The sequence below is a fragment of the Musa acuminata genome, chromosome BXJ2-10 (assembly GCF_036884655.1).
Source record: "Musa acuminata AAA Group cultivar baxijiao chromosome BXJ2-10, Cavendish_Baxijiao_AAA, whole genome shotgun sequence".
NCBI classification, from domain to species: Eukaryota; Viridiplantae; Streptophyta; class Magnoliopsida; order Zingiberales; family Musaceae; genus Musa; species Musa acuminata.
Genome location: NC_088347.1, coordinates 24,747,358 through 24,771,525, shown reverse-complemented (window position 1 = coordinate 24,771,525; position 24,168 = coordinate 24,747,358). Strand labels below are relative to the sequence as shown.

At 36.2% G+C, this 24,168-nt stretch overlaps 1 protein-coding gene across 3 annotated transcripts; it reads left to right on the top strand.

Moving 5' to 3' along the window:
• The first annotated feature begins 523 nt into the window (after positions 1-523).
• On the top strand, positions 524-23,575 carry LOC104000274 (autophagy-related protein 2). Of its 3 annotated transcripts, none has more exons than XM_009422278.3 (15): positions 524-681; positions 852-1,162; positions 2,440-3,488; positions 5,300-5,448; positions 7,529-7,785; positions 7,901-11,098; positions 11,181-11,293; positions 13,941-14,142; positions 15,201-15,314; positions 19,497-19,604; positions 19,704-19,836; positions 20,603-20,805; positions 21,349-21,545; positions 23,084-23,328; positions 23,425-23,575. In XM_009422278.3, the coding sequence occupies exons 2-14, from the start codon at positions 977-979 to the stop codon at positions 23,142-23,144; spliced, it is 5,970 nt and encodes a 1,989-aa protein (XP_009420553.2). In that variant the 5' UTR covers positions 524-681; positions 852-976; the 3' UTR covers positions 23,145-23,328; positions 23,425-23,575. The 3 variants fall into 3 exon arrangements, with proteins under 3 accessions (XP_009420553.2, XP_009420554.2, XP_064984489.1); XM_009422279.3 differs by having other exon boundaries at positions 23,084-23,340; XM_065128417.1 differs by lacking the exons at positions 19,497-19,604; positions 19,704-19,836; positions 20,603-20,805; ... (1 more) ...; positions 23,084-23,328; positions 23,425-23,575 and having other exon boundaries at positions 14,020-14,142; positions 15,201-15,280.
• Positions 23,576-24,168: the final 593 nt, after the last annotated feature.

The window sequence follows — 24,168 nt, the reverse complement described above, 5'->3', positions numbered from 1 at the left end:
TCCTCCTATTGTTTTAGCATGATGTATAAAATTGTAAAAATATTTTAAATATATAAAAAAATTGAGCTAGATTTGAGCTTTTTAAGCTCTATTTGGATAATAGCTTAAGAAAAAGAAAAAAAAATAAAAGTATATATATATATATAACTAAATATATAATACAAAATAAAAAAAAAAGAAAATATATGCTTTGAAGATTTTTTTTCTGTTTTTCTCATTAATTCACTTCAAGAAGAAACAGAAAAAATATTTTTAGGAGAATCGGATTCCCGTGATCTATCCATATTTCCCGAAATCGATTCCTACCCACCTACGTGTCCCCTGGGAAACGCAGTCGCATTAAGCGTCGTAGCTAATATAAACTGGGCAAAGGCAAAATTGCGTGTATGTGTAGAACTCCGAAGTCGATAATTCTTGTATTTATCTTCTTAAATTAATAATTTGACATATACGTGCCTTCAGAATCTACAAACTTACGTATATAACATTGCAGTTAATCTCCCTTATCGTATATGAGAGAGATATAAAAGGGGTGACGTTTCCGACGCTTTAGGCTTCGTGAACCGCTCTTCCCTTCTCGGATCGAAACCCCTTCCTCCTCCCAGCCGCCCGCCATCGATCGCTTTTCCTGGCTTTCTGCAACTGCGGGGAAAAAGGACGGTTGTCGATCCTCGATTACCGGTCGGTTTCCGTCTTATTTAGTTAGGTTTTGTTATTTGATGATTAATTTATGGGTTTCGGCTGGTTTTGATGGTTTCTTGGATTGGTCGGGGGCTTGTCGAGATTTCAATTCTACGTCATCTTTTCGTTCCTAATTGGGTTAATCGAGAATGTCGCTGTCCCTGTTGCAGGAGTCTTGTGGTGTATGCTTGCTTGCATTCTCCGTCTCCCTCTCCCCTTTCGCGTCGCTGGATGGACACATATTTGAGGGAGCCCTAATCGGGTCTACGTGAAGGAGAGGGGGGCGGGTACAGGAATGTTCTCGGGGTGGGACTTCTCGCGGTCGGGCGCGATCAAGCGCGTGTGCAAGTTTCTCTTGAAGAAGAAGCTGGGGGAGGTGATATTGGGCGACATCGACCTCGACCAGCTCGATGTTCAGCTCAGCACCGGCACGATCCACCTCTCTGACCTCGCCCTCAACGTCGATTTCCTCAATCAGAAGGTGATCGCGTTGCTCCTTTCCTTCTTCTTTCCCGTATTCCTTTTCGTCTAGGATTTCCTTCTTTTGTTTTTTTTTTTGTTTATTTTCTTGAATTGCAACTGGGACCTGAGGCTGTAGTGGTTTGTTCGTTTTGTTGGTGAATCTTGGATTGTTCCCCAGTATGGTGATATAGGCCAACATGACCATGATTCTTGTGCTATCCTGTATATATTAACAATTGAATATGGTAAAATAGTAGAACCATGACCTTAGGATTATGCCAATATGGTAGAGAAGGAACCAGTCTTCTAAAGAAGGACCTGGATACCACCAGTCCATACTGCATACCTTTACAGCAAGGTGTGTCGCCATACACTGGGAAAAAACACATTTCTGCTAGAGTTGTAGTTGATGTTCTACATGCCAATTTGCATCAACTGATATGGTTAAAACAAACCATTATTTTTGTCCATGCCTCTGAAAGAGGATGAGAGGTTGGGAATGAGAAATTTGGGTTTTGTAGGCTCTTTTGTTGTGGTTGGAGCTAGAGGGTTATCATTTATGTGGCATTATATTGAGTGTTCAAATAGATAATAAGCTTTGTAAAACCATTGATAAGTTATGGTGCACCATTGGGTAAAATTATTAAAACAATTAAAATGAATGATATTGTGTCAGTATTGAGCTATATGTTGCCATTCTGGTCTGTATATAAATCCGTAGTGAAAACTCTTTTAATGGCAGATTATTTATGGAACAGCATATTTGAATGATAAACTTCTAGGTTGTCTGCCTTAATCATATGAGCTAGGTATCTCTCTTGCAGTTAATCATCCAGTTACATAAATATTGTTCTGGAATTTTCTATTAAGAAAATTAACTATTTCATTGTTGACATAGTCTATCCTCGCACATGTTCCATTCCAGTGCAAGGATTGTGGGCCAACTTTTGAAATCATTATTGATAATATTATGTGAATTGTGGACAGAAGAACTCATAAATAAGACATTTAGTTTTTGTTGTTTCCTAAATTTAGTTTTCCAATACTTTGAGTTGAAATTTGGCCTTATTTATTGATGAAAGTGGTTGTAATATTTTGTTTTGCTAATTCTTTTGTTTTTAGAGCTACACTCTGTTTAAAGTGTTTGTCTCATGTCTGGCAGGTGATTGTCTTATCTCATAGTGCAAATTTTAGCTCAAGTTGTTTACCAATTAGCATGTATTTTAACTCATGTCACTATTTACTTTTTTCCTTCCATTTATATGTAAGTTTAATTTTTTTATTCTTATGTTCCAGATCGCTGGTGCACCAATTGTGGTCAAAGAAGGATCGCTGAAATCCTTATCTATTAAGATACCTTGGAAGCTAAGGAATTGTGAGATAGAAGTTGATGAACTTGAGCTTGTGCTTGGACCATTTAGTGAGAGCAATATCCCTCCCACAGATGCTGATTGTTCACCATTGAGTCATGATGGTCAACAACGAATAAGCACCAAAGTTGACAAAATTGAGCCAGGACCTTCCCAAGATTCCTACAGTTCTATTCCTGTGGATGTGCATGAAGGAGTCAAGACAATTGCCAAGATTGTGAAGTGGATCCTCACAAGCTTTCATGTTAGGCTAAAAGGAATTATAGTTGCATTCGATCCCCGTTCAGGTCTGGATGAAAGCGGAGGCATGTTTCATAGACTTCTGGTTTTTAGAATCAAAGAAATTGAGTTTGGTAGTTGTGTTTCTAAGGATTCTATGGCAAAGTTGATGAATTTTGTAAAATTTCAAGAAGCTAACTTGGAGTTTCTTCAGATGGATGATATTGACGATGGTCCTGAGCTTCACAATGTTACTGGGAGAAGTTTTAATAAAAGATGTTTAGGTTGTGGTACCATTCCAGTTTTGTCTGGGGTAAGTGGTGGGTTCTCAGGCACATTGAACTTAAGCATCCCATGGAAAAATGGATCCTTGGATATTCATAAAGTTGATGCAGATGTTTCTGTAGATCCCATGGAATTAAGGTTGGAACCCAGTTGTATTGAATGGGTCATTGCCATGTGGCAAACACTCTCTACTATTGGAGCATCATCTTCATGGACTCATTATCATCAAGCTGCAGATTCCTCTAATTTAAATTGTAGAAGTCATGATCGATTATCTATGTCACATACGATATATCTAGATGCTGATGGCGAGACATCATTAAAGGATAGTGAATTTAGAAGCATAAATTCTACAATTACTCCAGAAAGAGCATTAGATCCTTTGGTTATGAGGAATGTAATCCACAATTGGGTCCCAGAATATGTTTATCAAGAGGATAAAAGTGAGCTGGAGCCAGATTATGGTGCAAGGTTATATCGTCCATACTCATTATATAATTATATATATGCTCTCCTTCAGTCATCATCTCGTCATTTTGATTTTGTACCCCTCTTATGGGAATTCTTGTTTTATAGAGTAGAATTTGAATTCTTATGTACACTAGCACAGTGAATTCTTTGTTCCATATAGGCACTCCTTATATAATAATTCTTGTGGATGAGACCACATCCTATCATATATTTGTTAGCTTGACATAAGTATTTTTTCTCATTTTTTGCTATTAGATTAGAATAACATCTTGAAAAATAAATTTATGAAAAAGTGTTTCTAAATAGAAATGCTGTCGAGCGATATCTTAGACGTTGCTTTTCTTTTCATTGTACTTTTATTTGTTCTCGCTAGTACAGAATTACAATTTGTTTCATTTGAGGTGTAAAATAATTCTGCTCAAACATGGGAACTTACATTTGAGACTCATTGATCAGTAGCACTTTTTATGGGTGCTATACACACTTTCTCACCGCTCCAAAGACCCAGTATCTTGATTGCACCAATTAGTTGCCTGTGAACTGCAATATGCTGGAGAACAGTATCCTGGTTGCCTGAGCACCCCCAAAAGCTCACATGTCATTTGAGACTGAGGTTTGTTGTGCCATAGCATACCGTTCGATACAGTCTGTGTGTATCGGGCCGACAGGGGACTGCTTTGGATGGTATATACCAGTTTGTTGGTACGTTCTACCATACCATATGTCATTATATCGGTATGGTTCAATACATATTGTACCAATGTTCGGTCGGTACACCAGTACAAATCGGTAAGGCAAATCATGTTTGAGATTTTTGAGTTTGTACAACAACAAAGCCGTAAGTTTCAACTATTTGGGATTGGTTATATGGATCTTTTACCGCCATTGAAATATGTAAATAACCATATGCTTAGTGAAATCGATTAAAATCCATATTCATGAGATCTGACATAATTTTACGCTAGTTGTCAGTGACCTAATGCAATCCTTCACCTTTTTCATCTGAGCTTGAGATCAGCATTAGCGGTGTTAGACTTCTGAGTTAGTATCGGGCTAAAATCTAGGATGAATTAGATATTAAACAGACAGAACTTTGGTTATTAAGGTTTTCAGGTATCGTTTCATTAGCACCTCAGATAGGAATATCCACAATTTCTTTTTCCTTTGCAAAAAGGCATCAGTTGCAAATTGTATGTTAGCTTCAGAAATTTTGTCAAGAAGCTTTATGAAATTGAACTGAAATGCTAAAGTTTCTTAATTATCTACCTCTATAGAATTAAATGGGTAATTGCTGTCAGTCTGTAAGGTGTCAATTTAGGTGAATTGGACAAATTAGATAACAGCAAATTGTTCTAAAATTTCCTTTAGTTTCCTTGACTTCCACTGGATTTATTTTTAGGTCCTATTAGATTTAAACTTGACTTATGACTTGCTTGTTTCTTTCACATTGGAAAAACAAACATTTATCTGGATGCCTACTTCCACTAAAGTAGCATAACATCCCTTGGATGCACATTTTAAAATGCAAGAATGTCTATGTTTAATATAATATTCTATATCAGTGCATCCCTACACTTTAACAGATGAATATATAATTCATCGTTTATCTATGAATAACCAATGTTGCCAGATCCTTCTGAAAAACTTGCTAGTTCATAAACCTTTTCATTCAATGCTATCTCCGTTGATAGTGTACAGTTAATAGTTCTAATGTGATGAATGCAATTTAGTTGATATAATCAAGTCATAGAATCTTGATTTCATTGATATTGTGAAGGATTTCTCAATTCATTAATGTATATCTACTGCAGCATTGATCAGTTTTTTGAATGTTTTGATGGAATGAGGAGCTCCCATGCATATTCTGCTAGTAGTGGTATATGGAACTGGACATGTTCTGTTTTCAATGCTATATCTGTTGCATCCAATCTTGCTTCTGGAATGGGAGATGTTCCTAAAGGTAACTTCTGTTGATCTTTGTGAGTTCCATTGCTATCTGTTGCTGTCTCAGTGTTAATCCTCTAACTTGCTTTGAGAGATATTATTTGTTTGTATGGCTCATTTGAATGACATGATACTTCTGTTTCTGCGGAATCATGAAGGTTCAATATCTAGTTGGTCTGTACTATGGTATCGTTGAAAAATAATGAACATCAATTGGTAAGAAGCTATATGGGCCTTGGTCAGACCCATAAATACTGATCAGTGCATACTAATCCGATCAGTGTTTGCAATCTTGTCTATCATTATACCATTATACTTGTAGTATTCCCACTGTATAAATCAAGGAATTCATTTTGGTATACTGGAGCTGTATCAATCTAGGCTTGGACCTGTATGGGTCTGACACAGTCCATTGGTATGCAATTGAAGATTGGTTCTCACATTTTCTTGCCAAATACAATCAATTTTTATAACAATAGATACTAAATCCAAATATATATAAGATAAAGATCACAAGCAGTATTTAAACTTTAAAAATACATGTAAGGATAAAAGAGATATGGACTACATTGAAGGATCAGGTCTAGATCCGTATGAATCTGGCTTAAATCTACAAGAACCAAAGCTTGATCTTTGTAAATTGTCTTAAATGAGGTCTAAATGGAAGAGATGTAAGCTTAGGTTGGAAGTGAAAGCATAAACCTTAACCTAATTGCATGAAATTATACTAGAGATTAGGTTCAGATTTTTCTTGTTCTGAAGAGAAATTGGATCCAATCTTGAACTCCATCTTTTTCTTGAGCAAATGGTTCTCCCATCAATGTTCTTGAATGATTTTGAAAGAGAATTGTGAGATATTTAGGAGAGATTTAGAAGGGAATAGGAGTGAACAAAACAGAGTATGTTGGAGAGAACAAAGAAGTGAGTGAGGCAGAGGGTTTAAAGCTGGTTGGTGTGTCTTTGGCTAAGGTCACTACCTGGTATCATTACTGGTACAAACCCATTACTGGGCGTATACCAGGCGGTAAACCCCATTACAGCGGTTACCGACAGTAACCCCTGTACCTGACCTGAATCACCCGGTTGGGCTTGGTCGACATCCCGACAGCTGGCCAGACCAGTAAATACCACATATACCTTACCAGTCCAGTTGGTTTTGCAACCATGGTTCAAATACTTGTTGTTAAGTTTTTGTCTTCTTAAAATGAGCATTTTCTTAAAATGATATTTTTGTTTTCTGCAGTTATTGTTAAGATCTAACATCTAGTCTGACTGTTCCATGGTTTCACTGAAAAGTATAATAAGATAATGAATACCAACTGGTACCGAGCTATATGGTCCGTGGTTGGACTTGAAAATACTGGTCGGTGTGTACTTTTGTAATTTTAGTTTTAAATTAATAATTTTAGCACAAAAAAGTCATAAAAAGACTATTGTATCTTCTTTGCTACATCAGAATTCCATTAAGATTTTTCACGTACAACATTTTCCGAGACATTCAAGACTTGAATCAGTAACTTTTGTTTCCTACATCTTTCCTGCAACTTTTAGTTCCATTTATCTCCCTTATATGCCTGTTATCAATATATTACCGTACTTAAAATTCAGAACCTTTGTTCCTACATGCACTTTCTACATCTTTGCTGCAACTTTTAGGTCCATTTGTCTTCCTTAGATGCCCCTAATCAGTATATCACCCTGCTTAAAATTCAGAACCATAGTTCCTACATCTTTGCATGATTTTGCACTGGTCAATTCAAGGTTTTTGTAACTTTCATGGTGCATGTCTATGTACTAGCATGACACATGGGCACAGGTCTGGCACCTAGCCAACACAGTATTGTTATGTTCTTGGCGTAACATGAAACCTTGTGCTTATTTTGATCTGGCACAATTGTCATATGTGCCAGTATCCAAGGGTTCGGATGCCCTTTTTTTTGCTCCAAGCATTCATCATTGCTTGTAAACTTCTTGCATGATAGCCAAGTGACAAATTTATTGATTAGAATTCATAATTGTGTTATGTTATAGCAACTATTTTCCAGAGCTTGTACATTAATTGTAGGCTAAACATTTTTTCATTCTTCCTGATGCAGAACAACATGTGGAGACGAGTTTACGAGCTGTAATTGCTGATATATCTGTTATTCTTTTTCTCAGTGATGAACAGCAGTATTTACATGGTTCTAACAAATTTATTGACCCATCAACGAGTGAGCTAAGCTCCGAGTCTTATATGAGCTGCCTTTCATCAATGAATACTAATGTTTCCACTGTCAGTGAAGTTAATCCTGTTAATAGAAAGATGCACTACCTTGCAATGAGGTGTCAGAATGTAGTTCTAGATTTGGAGGTAAAAATTCATCTTCTTTGACTGTTTCTTATTCATTACGTTGTCAATATTTTGAAGCTTTTGTTTTGAATTTTCTTTATGTTGGCTAACTTTGCACATTTGATGTAATCAACAGACATATTCTCAAGATACGAAGTTTAATGCATCAGTAAAGCATATCGAAATTGATGCATACCACGATACTCGAAACTGTGATGCAGGAATTTCATCAAATAATTGCAAGAATGACTCCAATGAGCAAATGTTTTTGAGTCACTATTTGCAGGAAAAAGTCCAAAGTTCTCTCCCACCATTTCCTTTTCATATACGATATCATGCTTCAGAATCAGTGGTGGAGGATAATGCTGTGAATGGCCTGGTCCAAGTTAGATTGTTGGAATCATTTGGTGACTGCAGCTGTAGGTTCAATGTCAACTCCAAAACCTCAAATGGTGTATCAATGACATTGACATCATTTGTCATCGATTTGCCACCTTTTGTTTTGTGGGTTCACTTCAACCTATTCATTGTGTTGCTGGATCTTTTTAACAGAGTAGAGTCTTCCTTAAAAGAAAATAATGTTTCTGAAAATGTTCAACCTAATATGCAGAATAAAAGAAATAGGATATCATCTCCTGATGTTGCTGAAACTGGCATCTCTAGTAGCATAGCCACTGTGTCTCCAAGAGCATCTTTTCAAGGAAATATAATTATTGCACAGGCAAGGATAATAATTTGTTTCCCTTCCGAGTATTATGGAGATTTTAGAAACTCAACCTTGTTGGATAATCTTATTATTCTGGAACATTCTTTACCTTTAAACACTGAAGAAACTTCAGGTGTCCTTAAAGTTCCAAAGGCGACTTCTGCAAGAGATCAATCTTGCGCACCTTCGAGTTCACTCCATTTGAGTATAAAAAACTTTGATATTTACATGGTGAAATCTTCAGTGGAAAATGCTTTGGATGATCAAATCTGTAATTTAGATAGTCAGCTCTTTTGTGCAGTGAAGATTCTATCTGTAAAAGGGTTAACTCATTCTGGAGTTACTATGCTTTGGCAAAAGGGTCCTGTGACTGGTACATGGATGGCAGATAGAGCTTGGAGTTTGGCCTCATCACGTGATCAAAATAGCAATAAGATTATTGGAAAAGGATCTGAATTCTCTGTATCTAGTGGAGAGAACCTTGAGGAAACAAGCTCCAATATCCGCCAGGAGCTGATCCTTAGTTCTGCATTTTTGTTGCATATTAAGTCGTCTTATGTTTGGATCAATCTTGATAATCATGATTATAAGTTTCTGGTTTGTTTGCTAAATAATGTCATTGATAAATGTTCAAGGGAATCCAACAGTATGGACACTAGTACTGACATGGGCATGAAGAATGAACAGATGTCCCTGAGATCCTCTAATATATCTCAAACATCGATTCTTGTGGAATGCAATGCCATTGACACATGTATTAGGCTAAATGAATTAGTTGAGGTTAGTCGCCCATTGCAAAAGGAGCTACAGGGATCATGGAGTTGCTTTAAACTGAAAATTGAGAAGTTTGAGTTGCTATCTGTCTCTAATATTGGTGGAAAAGAAGATGCAAAACTTTTATGGCTCAACCATGGAGAAGGTGATTTATGGGGTTCCATCTGCAGTAGTGATGAAAAAGCTTGTGCAGTAAGACACGATCTACCTTTGATAACCTGTAGAAATTCTGCAATGAGACGTGGAAATGGCGAAGGTGCTAACACATTGGCTTTTGGTCCTGCTGGTACTGTTGTCACACACATTTGGAATCCACAGTTGCACCAAAGTTATACTTCCATAATTGTTCGTTGTGGAACTGTAATTGCACCTGGTGGTCGGCTGGATTGGATCACTGCTGTATGTTTGTTTTTTAGTTCGCCACCCAGAGGGAAAGGGAACCCAGAGGATGATGGAAAGACTCAAGTGTCATTTTTACTGGATCTGGTTGATGTTGCCTTGAGTTATGAACCTCAGAATAAACAATTTCAAGTCAACAGTGAAGTTCCAGGCCTTGACCATAATTTTCATGTTGAACTCAACAAAGAGAAAGACGAAGGGTACACAGCATGCCTTTTAGCTGCAGCATCGTTGAGCCTTTCTGTTCATACTAAGTCAGATCCAACCACTAATTATGATATTCATATGAAGGATATAGGACTCCTTATTTCTGAATCATTTGGTTCCATCACTGATATTGATGGTTATTGCATTAGTTATCTTCAGAAGGCTCGATATTCCAAAGTTGCTCAAGTATCACTTCTGCAGGCCATTTTGAGAATCAGAGGGATGTTCTGGGAAATTGAATGTGAAGAGTCACATATTGATTTAGAATCTTGTCGTGACACGACTTCTGGTCTTTTTCGTTTAATTGCTCAGCTTCAGCAGCTTTATGCACCTGATGTTGAAGATGCTTTAATACATTTACAGTCAAGGTGGGATACTGTTCAACAGACGGACATGGACCAGAATACAAGTTATCTGGCTGATCCTGTCTCAAGCAATTCTGTAGATTTAGGTTCTGGGTTGTCAACTAGTAACAAAGAATGTCAAGCTTATGGGCTTTTGGATGACATACTTGAGAATGCTTTGGAATGCCATCCTAACTCTGATCACTGTGGCATACAATCTCATGTGTCATGTGAACAGTGCAAACTTGGGGACATATTAAATGTTAATTCTTCAAGAGCTGGTGATGCTTTCGCAGCAAATTATGCTGATTCATCATGCAGCTCAGGAGTGGAAGCTTTTCAAAACCAATCTGACAATGAAAAATCCACACCCCAGGTTATTGAGAGCTACTATGCAACTGACAGGCTTTCGTCATTCCCATTATGCGTTGGCAATAATTCACATTGTGAAGATAACAGTTGTGCACTAGATATTTCATTTCATAGAGATACTGAATATAGAAGAGGTGGATGGTACTTCGGTGACTGCTTGACAATAGTAGAAGATCATATCTCGACAATTCTGAATCAGCCTGATGGGAAATATCTGCAGCAAGGAGAACTTGAATCTGACAATTCAAACTCTGCTGATTGTTGTCTTCTGAAAGGGAGAATACTTCTTAAAAACATGGATGCAAGGTGGCGTATGTACTCTGGAGTTGAATGGTATAAACCAGAGGCAGTTCCTACATGTAGTGTGAATTCAAATGGGAGAGATGTGAGCTTATGCCTGGAGCTTAGTTTGGTAGGATTGTATATTCAGTATGACATATATCCTGAAGGAGAAACTAATGTGTCAAAGCTTTCTCTCTCTGTTCATGATTTTAATCTTTATGACAGAAGCAAAAATGCTCCTTGGAAGATGGTATGTACATTTGACTTCGTTGACAATATCCTCTCACTGGTAAATAATAGTGTTTAAATTTTTTATTATTTTGGTATTGAAGGTTTTAGGTAATTACCACTCAAAAGATCATCCAAGAGAATCCTGTGCTAAATCACTCATTTTGAATTTGGAAGCTGTAAGGCCCAACCCACTGACACCTCTGGAGGACTACAGGTACTTGTCAGATGCTTCATTCTATTATTCAATTCATTTATTTTATTTTGTGATAATTTATCATCTAAATTATTTTGTGATAATTTATCATCTACTGATATTTTATATGTCAGTACATCAGTATATTTTGGTGCATACCGTACTGATAGTTGGTTGGTATACTAGTATGGATCGGTAAAGCAAACCATGGTTTTAACTTTTAAGTACTCTCTCAAAGTATTTGTATCTTTTATAATTATCAAAATTGATTGAATAAATTTAGGACATTTAGGTGTTGATTCTATATACTTCTTAGGGGATTTTTTTTTCTTAAATTTTAAAATTGATTGAATATTATTATGACACTTGGGTGTTGATTCATGGATAATTTTTGTAGAACCTTTTTATATTAAAGTTAGTGATTAATTTTTTGGTTTGATAGATCGACTCTGTTATTTGCATTAAGCAAGATATGCAATACCATACCGTACCGGTATTTCGAGGTTGGCTCGGTACGGTATGGTATGGTACCGGCATTCCGAACGGTACACTAGGGTTTACTGAGCGATTTTCTCCTATTATAGCACTGTAGCACTGCTACAGTGTAATGGTCCGTCCGATAGCGGGCGGTCCGGGTACCGGTATGCTGTCGGATCGATACATACTGCCCGTACCGGACGGTACCATTCGAAATTACATATCATGACATTAAGCACCAAATTACTTGTAATAAAATTAAAAGAATGATCTTGCTTCATTTACCATGTGAAGTACCTTACTAAGACTCTTTGTTCATGATGAATGCATTAGATATGTTAGTTGTTTACTCCTTTTGGCATAGGCTATTGCTATTTTTATAATTTGAAGTTTATTTTAGTATAATGGATAATTTAAAATTCTAGTTATATGTTGTATTTATCATGGTATAGTACCTATTCTTACTCTACAACCAAAGGTAAGGGTCTGACATATATAATATTATATATTTAAAAAACTTTTTTTTTAATCATATCTATTGATTCTATTCCATATAACATTCTATCTTTAAGAGTAGGGATTGCCATATATAATAATATATAATTAAAGATCAATTTTTATTATCATATCAATGCCATATAACATCCTAATTTAAAGATTTTGTACCAGACCATCCATGCCGTGTTGTATTGGTATCCTATATCTATATTCATGATTCACATTTCACAGCATCTGATTCGCAATAGACCATGATGTTCTGTCAGATACTTTGTATGAGATGGTTCCTCTATTTGATCATTACAAATTAGTTTAGCATGGGAAACAATTCAGGGCAATATGGGAGAGAACATCTGACAAATTTGTTTAAAAGTTAATGTTGGAACATAATATAGGCAAAAAGATAGAATAGCTCTCAATATGGGAGGAAGATAACTTTGTTGAATTTAATGTCAGTAGATTCACCTCAGTATATTCCCTATTGAGAGCTTAAAAATTATCTAGAGAGAAAACCTGAAATTCTGATTATACGAACCAACTATCCAATTACAATGCCTCCTTTAGTGCCAGATAATAAGCAATTCCTTTAAAAATGACAATAAGATAGAAATTATTTGGATTGACACAATCTTGAACAGTGATTTGAAAAGCGCTAGGCATCAAAAGGCGCTAAGGTCCAAAAACGCCTGAGGCGCTAGGCGCTCGCCTGAGCGAAGCGAGGCGCTGAAATATAAAAATATATAATATAATTAATAAATATAATTATTTAAAATTAATAATTTCAAATAAACCTAATAATATTAACAGTATACAATATACTGTTAATAGTATACTGTTGTATACCGTTAATAGTATTAACAGTATACAGAAGGAGAAGGAAGAGTGCAAGGGGGTGCTGACTGCTGACTGAGAAAAGAGGAAGCAGCAGCGGCAGCGGGAGCCAGAGCGGGAGTGTAAGGAGGCAGCGACAGCGGGAGCGGGAATGTAAGGAGGCAGCGGGAGCGGTGAGCGGCGACAACGGCAGCGGCAGCGAGCAGGGTTAGGGTTGGGCAGTGACAGCTGATATCGGTTTTAGTTGGTTCGATTGAACCAACTAACCACCGGAGACCGAACCAGACCTAAAATCCTGGTTCGGTCGTCTGGTTTAACCCAGGCGCTCGCCCGAAGCGCCCAGCGCCTGGGCTCAGGCGAGCGCCCAGGCGGCGCCTCTTTGAGGCGCGCCGCCTGGAAGTTTAGCGAGGCGCTCAGGCCTCGCCTCGCCTTGCCCGAGCGCCTTTTTAAATCACTGATCTTGAATAAGAAATACTCAAATCATTGTTTAATTTAGGGGTGCAAGATATCTTGTAGAGACGAAGAAATCTTTGGAAGCATACAAAAGAATTACTTGTTGAGTTAGCTTTGTCGAACTTGCTGGTCTATTCTGGGTTGCATATAATTGTGATTGTTGAGTTTGTTTGATCCTTGGAGGAATGCTAGTATGAAATGTTTGGAGTGATGGATCTACATTTTTGAAGGGGGATCCTTTGAAGTCTATTTGCCTTTTGAAGCTTTAGCCTACTTATTTCTGCAAATGCTGGAGAAAATTTCTGAGAATAATTTAAGGAGGAGTTAAGACACATTTTATTTCATTTTGACCTGTGTACGTTGCATAACCTTTTTTTCTTTTTTTTGCTAAGTTCTGATGATCTTTCAGGTTACATCTTGAGCTTCTTCCTCTTCGGTTGCATCTTGATCAATCACAGCTCAATTTTCTCATCATTTTCTTTGGCAAGGAATCATTTGATGATCCCTCTCCTGTTTCACCGAATAATCTGGATGAGTCTGATATGTCAAAGGCGAGCAGGAGGTTTGGAAGCCAAATAATAGTAGAAGAGGCTCTACTTCCATTCTTTCAGGTTAGTTCTTAGAACTCATTATTTTTCTTTCCTGCACAATTCAAATCATAGCTTGATAACAAATGTATGCTTCTGTTAATATTCCTTGATTGTTACTTTTTAGTTTGTATTTGTAGGTAATTATCTATTTGTAGGAAATTCAAATCATAGCTTGGTAACAAATATATGCTCTGTGTTGTTGAATTTTATCTTCAACTGTGTTATCAAGAATAAAAATATATGCCCTTGTAGATACTTATTCATATTAATAGGAAAATGGTGCTTAATTGTTTTTTTCCTAGTTGCTCCAGATTAAATAACATGGAATAACTATCAATTAATTTTGCAGTCTTTGATATATTTAACAAGTCCTTTCTTGAATGATCTATGCCATAAGACTATGCCTCACGGGGATCACATATGGTCCAATCCAATATAAGCCATTTGTTAATCAACAATTTGATCTAAATTAGTGACCTGATCTGGTTATCCGATCGATTATCAGATCAGTTCCTGATTGACCTTGGTCCAATCTGTTTATGGCTTGATTTATCAAGTCGGTCAAAATGTCCAGAATTAATAGGTCTAGAACTTGATTATATGGTGTCTAGATAAGATTCGAATAACCCTTTTTGGGATGTGCTCAAATCAGATCAGTTTGCAGATTAGATATTTGATCCTTGACTGGATTGGGTTTGGGTTAACTTTTAGTTTCTCCATCATATTGTTAAACTGCATTGTATCTTTAGATGATGGATATATCTATGAAACTCTGTGCTGCCCTGCAGAGTAGTTAGTTGAAACTGATTTCGATCTCTAAGAACCACAATTGGATTAAAATTGAGTTTGTCAAGAAAGCAAAAAATTGTTTTGTAAAGAACAAAATAGTTCCATATAATATGGTTGTGTTCATGGTTTCTTTTGCTACCATGACAATAACAGTTTTATGAAGATTAGACTCTGCTACCTACGTATATTACTGAAGCAATTTCTGTTACATTTCTCTTCTTGTTATAGCAATATACTTGGCATCACACTGACCTTCATTTCTGAACTTTTCCTGATATGCCTCATTCTAGAAATGTGATGTGTTGCCTGTGATCTTACGCGTGGACTATATTCCTCGTCATTTTGATTCAGCGGCACTAAGAAGAGGAAACTATGCAGAACTTCTCAATTTAGTTCAATGGAAGGTATCTCTCTAACTTAGACTTACTTTTTGTTGGTTCTTTAAAATTATCACAAGTTGAAGGGACATAGAGCTGACTAGATCAGTTCCTCTGAAGACTATACCTTTGAGAATATTTTGTCTTTAGTATTTAATTTTCAGAGACTAATAGGTTGGCTGGTAACTTGAGCCCCCTGATGATGAGCAGAATGTTATTAATGAGCCCCTCATCATGTATCAATATGGCAATTCATAATTAAGTGAATCGTACTTCATAGTGATCTACTGATGTGATGAACTATCATAACTTTTATCAATCATATTCGGAATCATCAAATATGTTTTAGAGCCCTAAAACAGTAATTAAGAGAAGTTAAGCCTATATAAATCATTTCTTTTAATTACCAGTTTTCACTTTGTACTTCAGTTTGCTTCTAGATTTACATTTGGAAAAATGATATTTAGTTCCCTTGCATACTTCTGAAGCTTTTTAACTTCGTAGCATAAAGGATTACAATTTTGTACTGGGTTACTATATCGGTCAGGGATTGGACCGGTACGCACCGTGATTACCAGTGTACACCAGTATATACCGAGAGGAAGAAAAAAAGCTGTGAATTGGAAGGAAGAAGAGAAGGAATTGAAGGAAGAGGAGAAAGGGGATGGAGGAATAGGAGGTGGTGAAGGAGAGAAGGCTGTGGATGAAGAGGGAGAAAGACGAATAGGAAAGAAGAAGAGGAGACAGTATAGGAATATGAGGAAAAGGGAAGAAGAGGAGACGTTGAGGAACAAGAGGAGGAAAGAGGAGGAAGTGGAAGAAGATGAGGCAATGGAGGAAGAGGAGCATAAGAGGATAAGGAAGTGTACCCGACATTGGCAGCGCATGGTCGGTGGCGGGGAGGTAGCGACGGTGGATGATAGCCGCTTGTGAGTTTCCACATGTATAGAGGAGAGGTCGATGGCATCTCATGGGGCTCCGCACGTATGGAGAAGAGAACGCGGAGCCGTAATCCTTGGTTTGAAGTTTTTTTCCTTTTTCTTAATAGATCGGATCGGACCATCAAACCAGGCGAAACTGTAGTCCTTGCAAAGCACTATGATATATCTCTGTGGGAATTTCGTTGTTAAAAAATTTCCATCATTGACATCTTTCTTCTTTCATGTGCAGAATTATTATTTCCGGAGATCTCTAAAGATTATAGCTTGCTTCTCAAACTTGTTTCCTTTGCTCTCAGCATGTTATTGTATCTCGTATGACTGGAATAACAAACTAAATTTAAATTGTTTGAATGGAATTGATATTGTGATAGTTACAGGATTGGTAGTTGGGAACTTTTATGTCATGTATTTGTTGTCATTTTCCTCTTAGGCACTTGCTTGCTTACTGCTTATCTTTTTTTAGCTTCTCCCTCTCATCTGCTCCATTCAGCTAAATACTTGATGCTTTCATTTTTTGCTCATACAATAAGAGTTCTGCCATTGTGGTGGATTGAATCACCCAGCAATGTTTTTCATGATGATTCCATCTCTCATGTTCCTGATAGAAGGGCCCATATATGTCAGACGTGCAAGAGTTAAGATCACCCCTGAAAATCTTCAGTGTTGATTAAATCCACCAAAATAGCTTTTCCTACACATCTTGGTATCTTAGTCCCACATTCCTAGTTAACATTTGCTATTATTTGTGCCATTAGTGTTTTACTTTCATCATTTATCTCATGAGTCTGACTTCTTTGATCTTTAAAATGAGCAGCAATTTCATTTGGCTTTCAGTATCATGTTATTTGTGACAATCTTTGATCAGTATTTTCCAACTTGGACTTATCAGTCTGACCAAGTAGTGATATCAAAATACAGAGCTTCATACTGGTACAAAATGATTCATTTTTAACTTTTACTATTTGTTCAACGACACTGGACAGTGGACAGTACAAGTTGGTATACTGTCTGGTATACTAGTAGCATATAGGTCCGGTAGGTTACAGAAGCCAGTATAAATCCTTGGTGAACATGAAAATCGCTGGTGTCATACTTAATATTGAAGTTGATAGGTGTCTTAGTCCGAATTTTAAGCTTGCTACCTTTATATACCCTTTATATGCTTCCTTTGGTTTAAGTCTCACTTTTAACTAGTTACTAAACATTTACTTACATTTTTAATATATGAAAAGAAATCTGGCTTAGGGTTTAAAGATTCATGAACTTCAACCTAATGATCTATGAAGTAGAAATTTTCCTTATATAACATTCTCATCTTGTCAGGATTTCATTGTGACAAGATCTATTATTTTTTTATTTGAATCATAACTCAAATTGAGACACCATAAATACAGTGATATTGTACTTATTGGAAAGACATTTTACAATTAAGTACTCAAGTATGGTAAAATGTCTCTGTACTTGGATTTCATCTAGCTGGATTTGGAGATCATGATGGTTGAAGTGAATGGATGATTGTCATAAAAGAAATGTATAATTGAATTTTATGGTCAATAAATGCTAAAAAAGAAATTTGGTAATAAGGGGAATACAACGGAGTCCAACTCATACAATATAGCAAAATGATTAAAGTAGATGAGTCATCTACCCCTTGAAAGAAAAATCTTATAACACAAATGTTAGACAAAGTTAGCTTTGGTTTCCAAGGAAAAAATATACATGTTAACATAGCAAAATGAGGATGCTTATTAGCTCTACAGTGCAAAAGACAAGAATACAAGAGGATTGCATTCGATTGGTTGTAGATAGCCCTGATCGACATTATTTGAGAATGTTGAGTAAAAAGTAGTTGCAAGGCAGTTAAGAAAAAACCCAGTGAATTGCCATATCCAAATAGGAGATTAGATAGGGTGAAAGAACTTGAGAAAAGGTATGAGGTCATTTAATTATCTAGAATTGCCATTAAAAAACCAAAGTATTGCTTCCGTGTAGCCAATTCGAAAATAAGGCATCTTGTTGTGGCTGTAATAAAGCTAGCAAAATTTGAAAATAAGGCATCTTGTTGTTGTGGCTGTAATAAAGCTAGCAGATATGAGAGAAAGCACATAAATGAGCAATATTTTTAAGTTTACTTCTTCCTCTATTGCAGAAGAATTTGGTTCCTGTTGTACTGCAGTCCCTGGTGGTGTATTATGTGATTTACCTTATGCCTCGACTTGCAATGATCAGCAAGAGCGTCATTTTCCTCAAATTGAGCACTTTCTCAATTTCTATTATTTATCTAGTGTTTCCTTGTTGGTATGATATTGAAAAAGAATGGTTACCATCATATTACCTCCACACGCTTCAATTGTTGCATTTTCAGTTATAACATTTACGAAATTAGCATCCAGAAGCTAGTTGTAGTCAGTATATTGAGGGTTTCTACTCTTATGCTAACCCCTTTCTTTTAGCCATTTTGTACCAAGGTTCAAAAAATCAGTCAAACCAGTACATACAGATCAATATTTACCCGTCAGGTACAAAACTGATTTTTTATTTTTTTAATCTGGACCTACCCTTGACAGCCGAACAGCTGTCAACAGAAACGTCTTCTAATCCTCGGTCTCCTCCGCGTCCTCCTCGCTGGTACACTGGTGTGCCATGTCTTGTTACACCGATATGTAACCAGACCTATACCAGTCTCGCTAGTGACTGGTATGTGTCTCAGACCAAGACGTGAACCTTGTTTTGTACATTATAGACTTCTAATACTTAATTGCAGTTGCATTTTGATGATATTACCAAATAGTAAATGGGACATCCTATCATCCTTGGTTACTCAGCTGCCCAAAGACGAACAAGGAAATAACTGCACCTCTTAATTTGTTTGTTATGGGATGTGCTCCTACTTCTCAAGACACTTCCCTGGTGCCTTTTCTTTTTCTTTTTTTTTTATTTTGAGATACTGAATGTGAGAGAAACATTTGCATACAATACTGTGATAAGGAAGCATGGACAGAAGACTGAGGAATATTGCATTCTGAATCATTGTTATTATCTGATACTGGCCTTTATTAGCTCAATGGAAGCCCACCATGCTAAGCTAGTGGAGGAGATTTCAATCTTTCTTAAATCTACTATAACCTGAGTTTGAACTTGCTATTTACTGTTAAGAGGTGGGCTTGATGTTCTTCTATTAATGTTTAGGCTGATAAAGGATTGAGGTTTCTAGCCTATATTTTGTGTAAGAAATATTGTAGACAGATTCTTTTGCCATTATTTGTAGGGAATAGATTTGCAGCTCAAGCATGTTTGTGCTATTGGGGTTTATGGGTGGAACAATATTTGTCAAACTGTTGTTGGACAGTGGCTGGAAGATATTGCTCACAATCAGGTTATTATCTTTTCTATTCATCTACTTGTGTTGGAGAATAGCTATGATAATATCTCAAATTTTCATGCTAACTTGTAAGTGTTCTTTTTTTTTTTCTAGGTTCGTGAGTTACTGAAAGGGCTTCCTCCCGTAAAATCATTGTTTGCTGTCAGTTCTGGAGCTTCAAAGTTGGTTTCATTGCCTGTGAAAAGCTACAAGAAAGATCACAAGTTGCTGAAGGGAATGCAGAGAGGTAATCAAGTATTCATGTATTGCTTTCTACAGAGATGTTCTTGCCTCGCAACTTGCGTCTTCCACTTGTAAGGCTTTTTTGTAAGATAGATTTATCAGATGACTAGTTCATTTAAGTTTATTATTGTTTTAACCATGCTTTTAAGTTCTAACAGAACATGTGTTGTTTGCCAGCTACCAAACAAGACATTTGGTGTGGCAAACCATGCCAAAACTTGGCACAAGAAACAGAAGGAAATAGATAAACAACTACCAGAAAATTGAATCTCACTGTTCAATAGAAAATGGTAGATCTGTCAGATATACCTAAATCTAAGTGGGAAGTTGAAAACAAAAGAATTTAATTTTAGCTTTAAATTGGAATAAAATGATTTGTTTTCCTTATATCATTTATTATTCCTGTATGGGAGTAAATGTATCTAGAGAGTACAAGTAACAAAATGCGAGTGTTGAAATATTTTGTGTCCAATAACATAGTGCTATGGATGGGTTGGGGGGGTTTTGATTTTCCATCAGAAAAGTGTATGCAACCCCAAATGGACCAAAACCTGGATTCTTTGCTTTAAGATTAAGAGATCTTGAAGAAAACCTGATCTTGTAAGGGAGATGCAGTCCACTAATTTTGACTTGGATTTTTTCATGGAACGCTTTGACAAAAGCACTTAAGCATTATGCATTTGAAATATGAGCAAGTATTTACTAATTTTTCCAAATTATCATTCTTAAGGCAAATTAATTAGAATGTACTGAATTATAAACATTTGCAGGAGCAATGGCTTTTCTTAAGAGCCTATCAGTTGAAGCTGTTAGTCTGGGGGTGCATTTGGCAGCCGGAGCCCATGAGATCTTGCTCCAAACTGAATATATCCTTACAAGCATTCCAATGTCTGTACCATTGTCTGAGATAAAGAGAAAAAAAACAGATGTAAGAACTAATCAGCCTGAAAATGCACAGGAAGGGATCCAGCAGGTATGCATTTTCATGCACCCTGTTATTAAGCTTTACTGCTGGGTACACTTTGCAGCTTCAAATGCTTCCCTTTTCTTTATGATCCTAGGATTTATCTTATTGAATGACAACGTTAAGTTCTGATGTTACAAGTTAACTAATGGACAATCAGACTTGTTTGTCCATCTTTGAATAAGGTGATACTAGTGATAATACACTATGGTCACAAGTAGTTATTTACTGCAAATGATGTCCTGAAGTAATGTCAGATGCAATAATCATAATATTAAATTCTTTAGTCTATTATTTTGATATTATTACAATTTTATGCTGTGCTACAACAATCATTCCATTGGCAGTCAGAACAAAGGAAATTATGGACCTGCTTTCACAAAGGAAATTCTTTAAATTTTATTTTGTGGTGGCTAAGTATGTACGTGTGGTGTTCTGGTACTGTGGTTGTTATAGAGTATTCCTTTGTCCATTGTAGAAGGAATTATTAAAGATCAGTTGTGAATTTTTTAGTTCTTTACAAATTGATGACATTTATACTTCTGTTTATAGGCTTACGAGAGTTTAAGCGATGGCTTTGGTAGAACTGCATCTGCTATACTTGGGACTCCCCTGAAATCTTATCAGCGTGGTGCTGGTGCTGGATCAGCTCTTGCAACTGCTATTCGTGGAGCTCCTGCTGCTGCTATAGCTCCTTTCTCTGCTTCTGCTCGTGCTGTGCATTGCACATTGCTTGGATTGAGAAATAGGTAATTTTTTTTGCATGAATTGGTTTCAGTGGAATGTCTGATGAACTAATTTATTTAACCTTTGGAACAATTTAATCGTAAATAGTTCATTAATCATCTTATAAATATAAAGTAGTTTATGTAATGGTAAAACAATTACTTGAAAACTGAAATGCAATTACAGTTAGCTGTCCTTTTTTTAGTGCAAATAGGATCTTGAGAATATTGAGGTAGAGGAAGTAGGCAATTGTGTGAATTTTACGCAAAATTAAATTAACTGATTACTCGAACTATCAAATAGAAAATGATCAAAATGCATTTTGTAATTTTTGAAAATTATAAATTTCTTATTTTGATCTAGAAAAGTGAGTTTTTGTTCTAAATGTCTAAAATAATTATATAAAGATGTACTACAAATAAAATTGCAGAAAGTAGAGGTGAATCTTGATAGTTTGTGAAGTTTCAGAGATTATTTTTATCGACTAATGTATTTTTTATACAATAAAGGTGAATTTTAAATTTCGGTTCATTGTTTTCTTAATTATTTAGCTTTTAAAATTTTCATGTATTATTTTATTTTTTAAAATTTTTATGGTTTAAATATTTCTTTTGCGTTCAGCCAAAGCTCTATTGGCCAATTCTGATCCCAATTATTATCTATCCAAAGGACCGTACCCCATCGCATTCCTTATCTGAGAACTTGGGCCCAACATTATTTATTTCTTTGATTGTTGTAAATTAAAATATTCTTCTTTATATTACTTTATATTTAATTCTATGTATTTAATGTAGTTAGTAGATGATCTCTTCCATTTGAACTCACTAAAACATATTTCAGGAACTGTTATCTACTTACCTTTATGTTTCTCTATTATTTGGTGGAAGAATCAGCATTATCTTGAGGAGTATATCAAGAGATAATTTGATGATTAGTTTTTCACATTCACTTTCGGTGTTAGAGTCCAATCATTATAAAAACAGTTTTCATCAATCTCTGCAAATAATCAAACACTTAAACAAAAGGTTTGTTCCACGTCCATGGTTTGTTTTCAATGCTTTTGTGGTGAACAATGCCCGTGCTTCTATTAAATGACGTTGCACTTGGATGCCACCAAATCATCTCTTCCAGAGTAAAAGGTAAGTTGACCATAGAAGAGAAGCAATCATAATCACTGACGTGTTTAAAGTTCTAAAGCGACCCAGATGGAGATTTTGGAATGTTGAGCCTTCCAAGTACTAATATTGTGCTGGAACTTAGACATTCCCCGCATTTGACCATGACATTACTAATATAGGATGTTGTAACTGGATTACATTAGCAATATTTATGGATGGATGACTAATCTGAGGATTCTAGTCGCTTCCTAGGTATAAAGCAAGAACTGGGATGTGTTTTTTTCCTTCATTTTTTCACAGAAGACTGGTTCATTATGGTTTTATACTGGAAGACATCAATTTGACAACTTATTCCACTTTTCTCTTTAATTATCGAGGATAGAAAGTATTTGATCACCCAGAAGCCTAAGATTCTTTGTGAACAATGACTTTACTCATTGCAGCTTGGATCCTGAGCACAAACAAGAATCAAAGGAGAAATATTTGGGGCCTTCTCAATCGTAGGATTGCCAAATTTATATTCTTGGGGATTAAATTTCATGCATCCATGTATATTGCATTACAGAGCTGCTGTCTGATTTGCTGCTCAAACTTGCTCTATGACTGCATACTTCTGGTGCTGGTTTCATGGTTTTATAAAAGGGCTGACTACTGTACGTCCATGGTGCTGGTTTCAATTGTCCGTAAGGTATATATGCTGGTATGTTTTGAACATCTTTAAGCTTAGTCGTCATCATAATTGCACTTACATGAGATAATGATTTCATATTTTTGGCTGTTGCAGGTGTATAGTTCTTCAAGGGAGATTCTTTATGCGACAGAATAACATGGTAACCTTTGTACAGAATTAGGTAACGTAGAATGCTCGCCATTTTTTCGAGGAAATTGTGAATAGTGATTTTGTATATAAAGCGTGTTAATTGTGCTTTTTCTTCTCTCCCTCTCTCCCTGATGAAATTTTTGTCAATCATTCAAATCAACTTGCCGGGGCTTGCTATTGCTAGTGAATGTACCTATGATTCTTGGCTGCTGTAACCATCCTTTTTCGTTCGTTTTAGACATTATATATATATATATATATATATATATATATATATATATATATATATATATATATATATATATATATATATAAACACAGCTTTTCACGTTGAGACCTCGTTACTGCGCAAATATTCTGCCAAGTGATGAAAAGGATAGCAATCTTGCATCCTTCTTAGACACTATTAACACACCTCAAAGCAGTAATATAACGCAGAGGCTGGGAACTCAACAATTCATTATCTTGAACAACATGCTGAAAATTTCAGAACCGATTGCGTAACGCAAACGAAGGCAATAAGAGAGGCAATTGTTGCCTTCCCTCCGAGAACGGCGGTTCGATCCGACCTGGTTTGATACGAGTCTGTAATTTTGTTTATTTAGATTGATTTTGGTAGTTGTAAGAGCCGTTGCTTCGGTCAGGGATTGGACTGGTCCAATGTAATATGACCCGATCAGACGCGTAGGATGAGGATCACCTGTTTAT

Bases quoted from the DNA above. Each gene is read 5' to 3' on its own strand.
- LOC104000274 (XM_009422278.3), top strand. From the start codon at position 977: ATGTTCTCGGGGTGGGACTTCTCGCGGTCGGGCGCGATCAAGCGCGTG. The intron at 11,099-11,180 runs GTATGTACATTT...TTGGTATTGAAG, and splicing joins AAAATGCTCCTTGGAAGATG to GTTTTAGGTAATTACCACTC. The intron at 11,294-13,940 runs GTACTTGTCAGA...ATGATCTTTCAG, and splicing joins ACACCTCTGGAGGACTACAG to GTTACATCTTGAGCTTCTTC.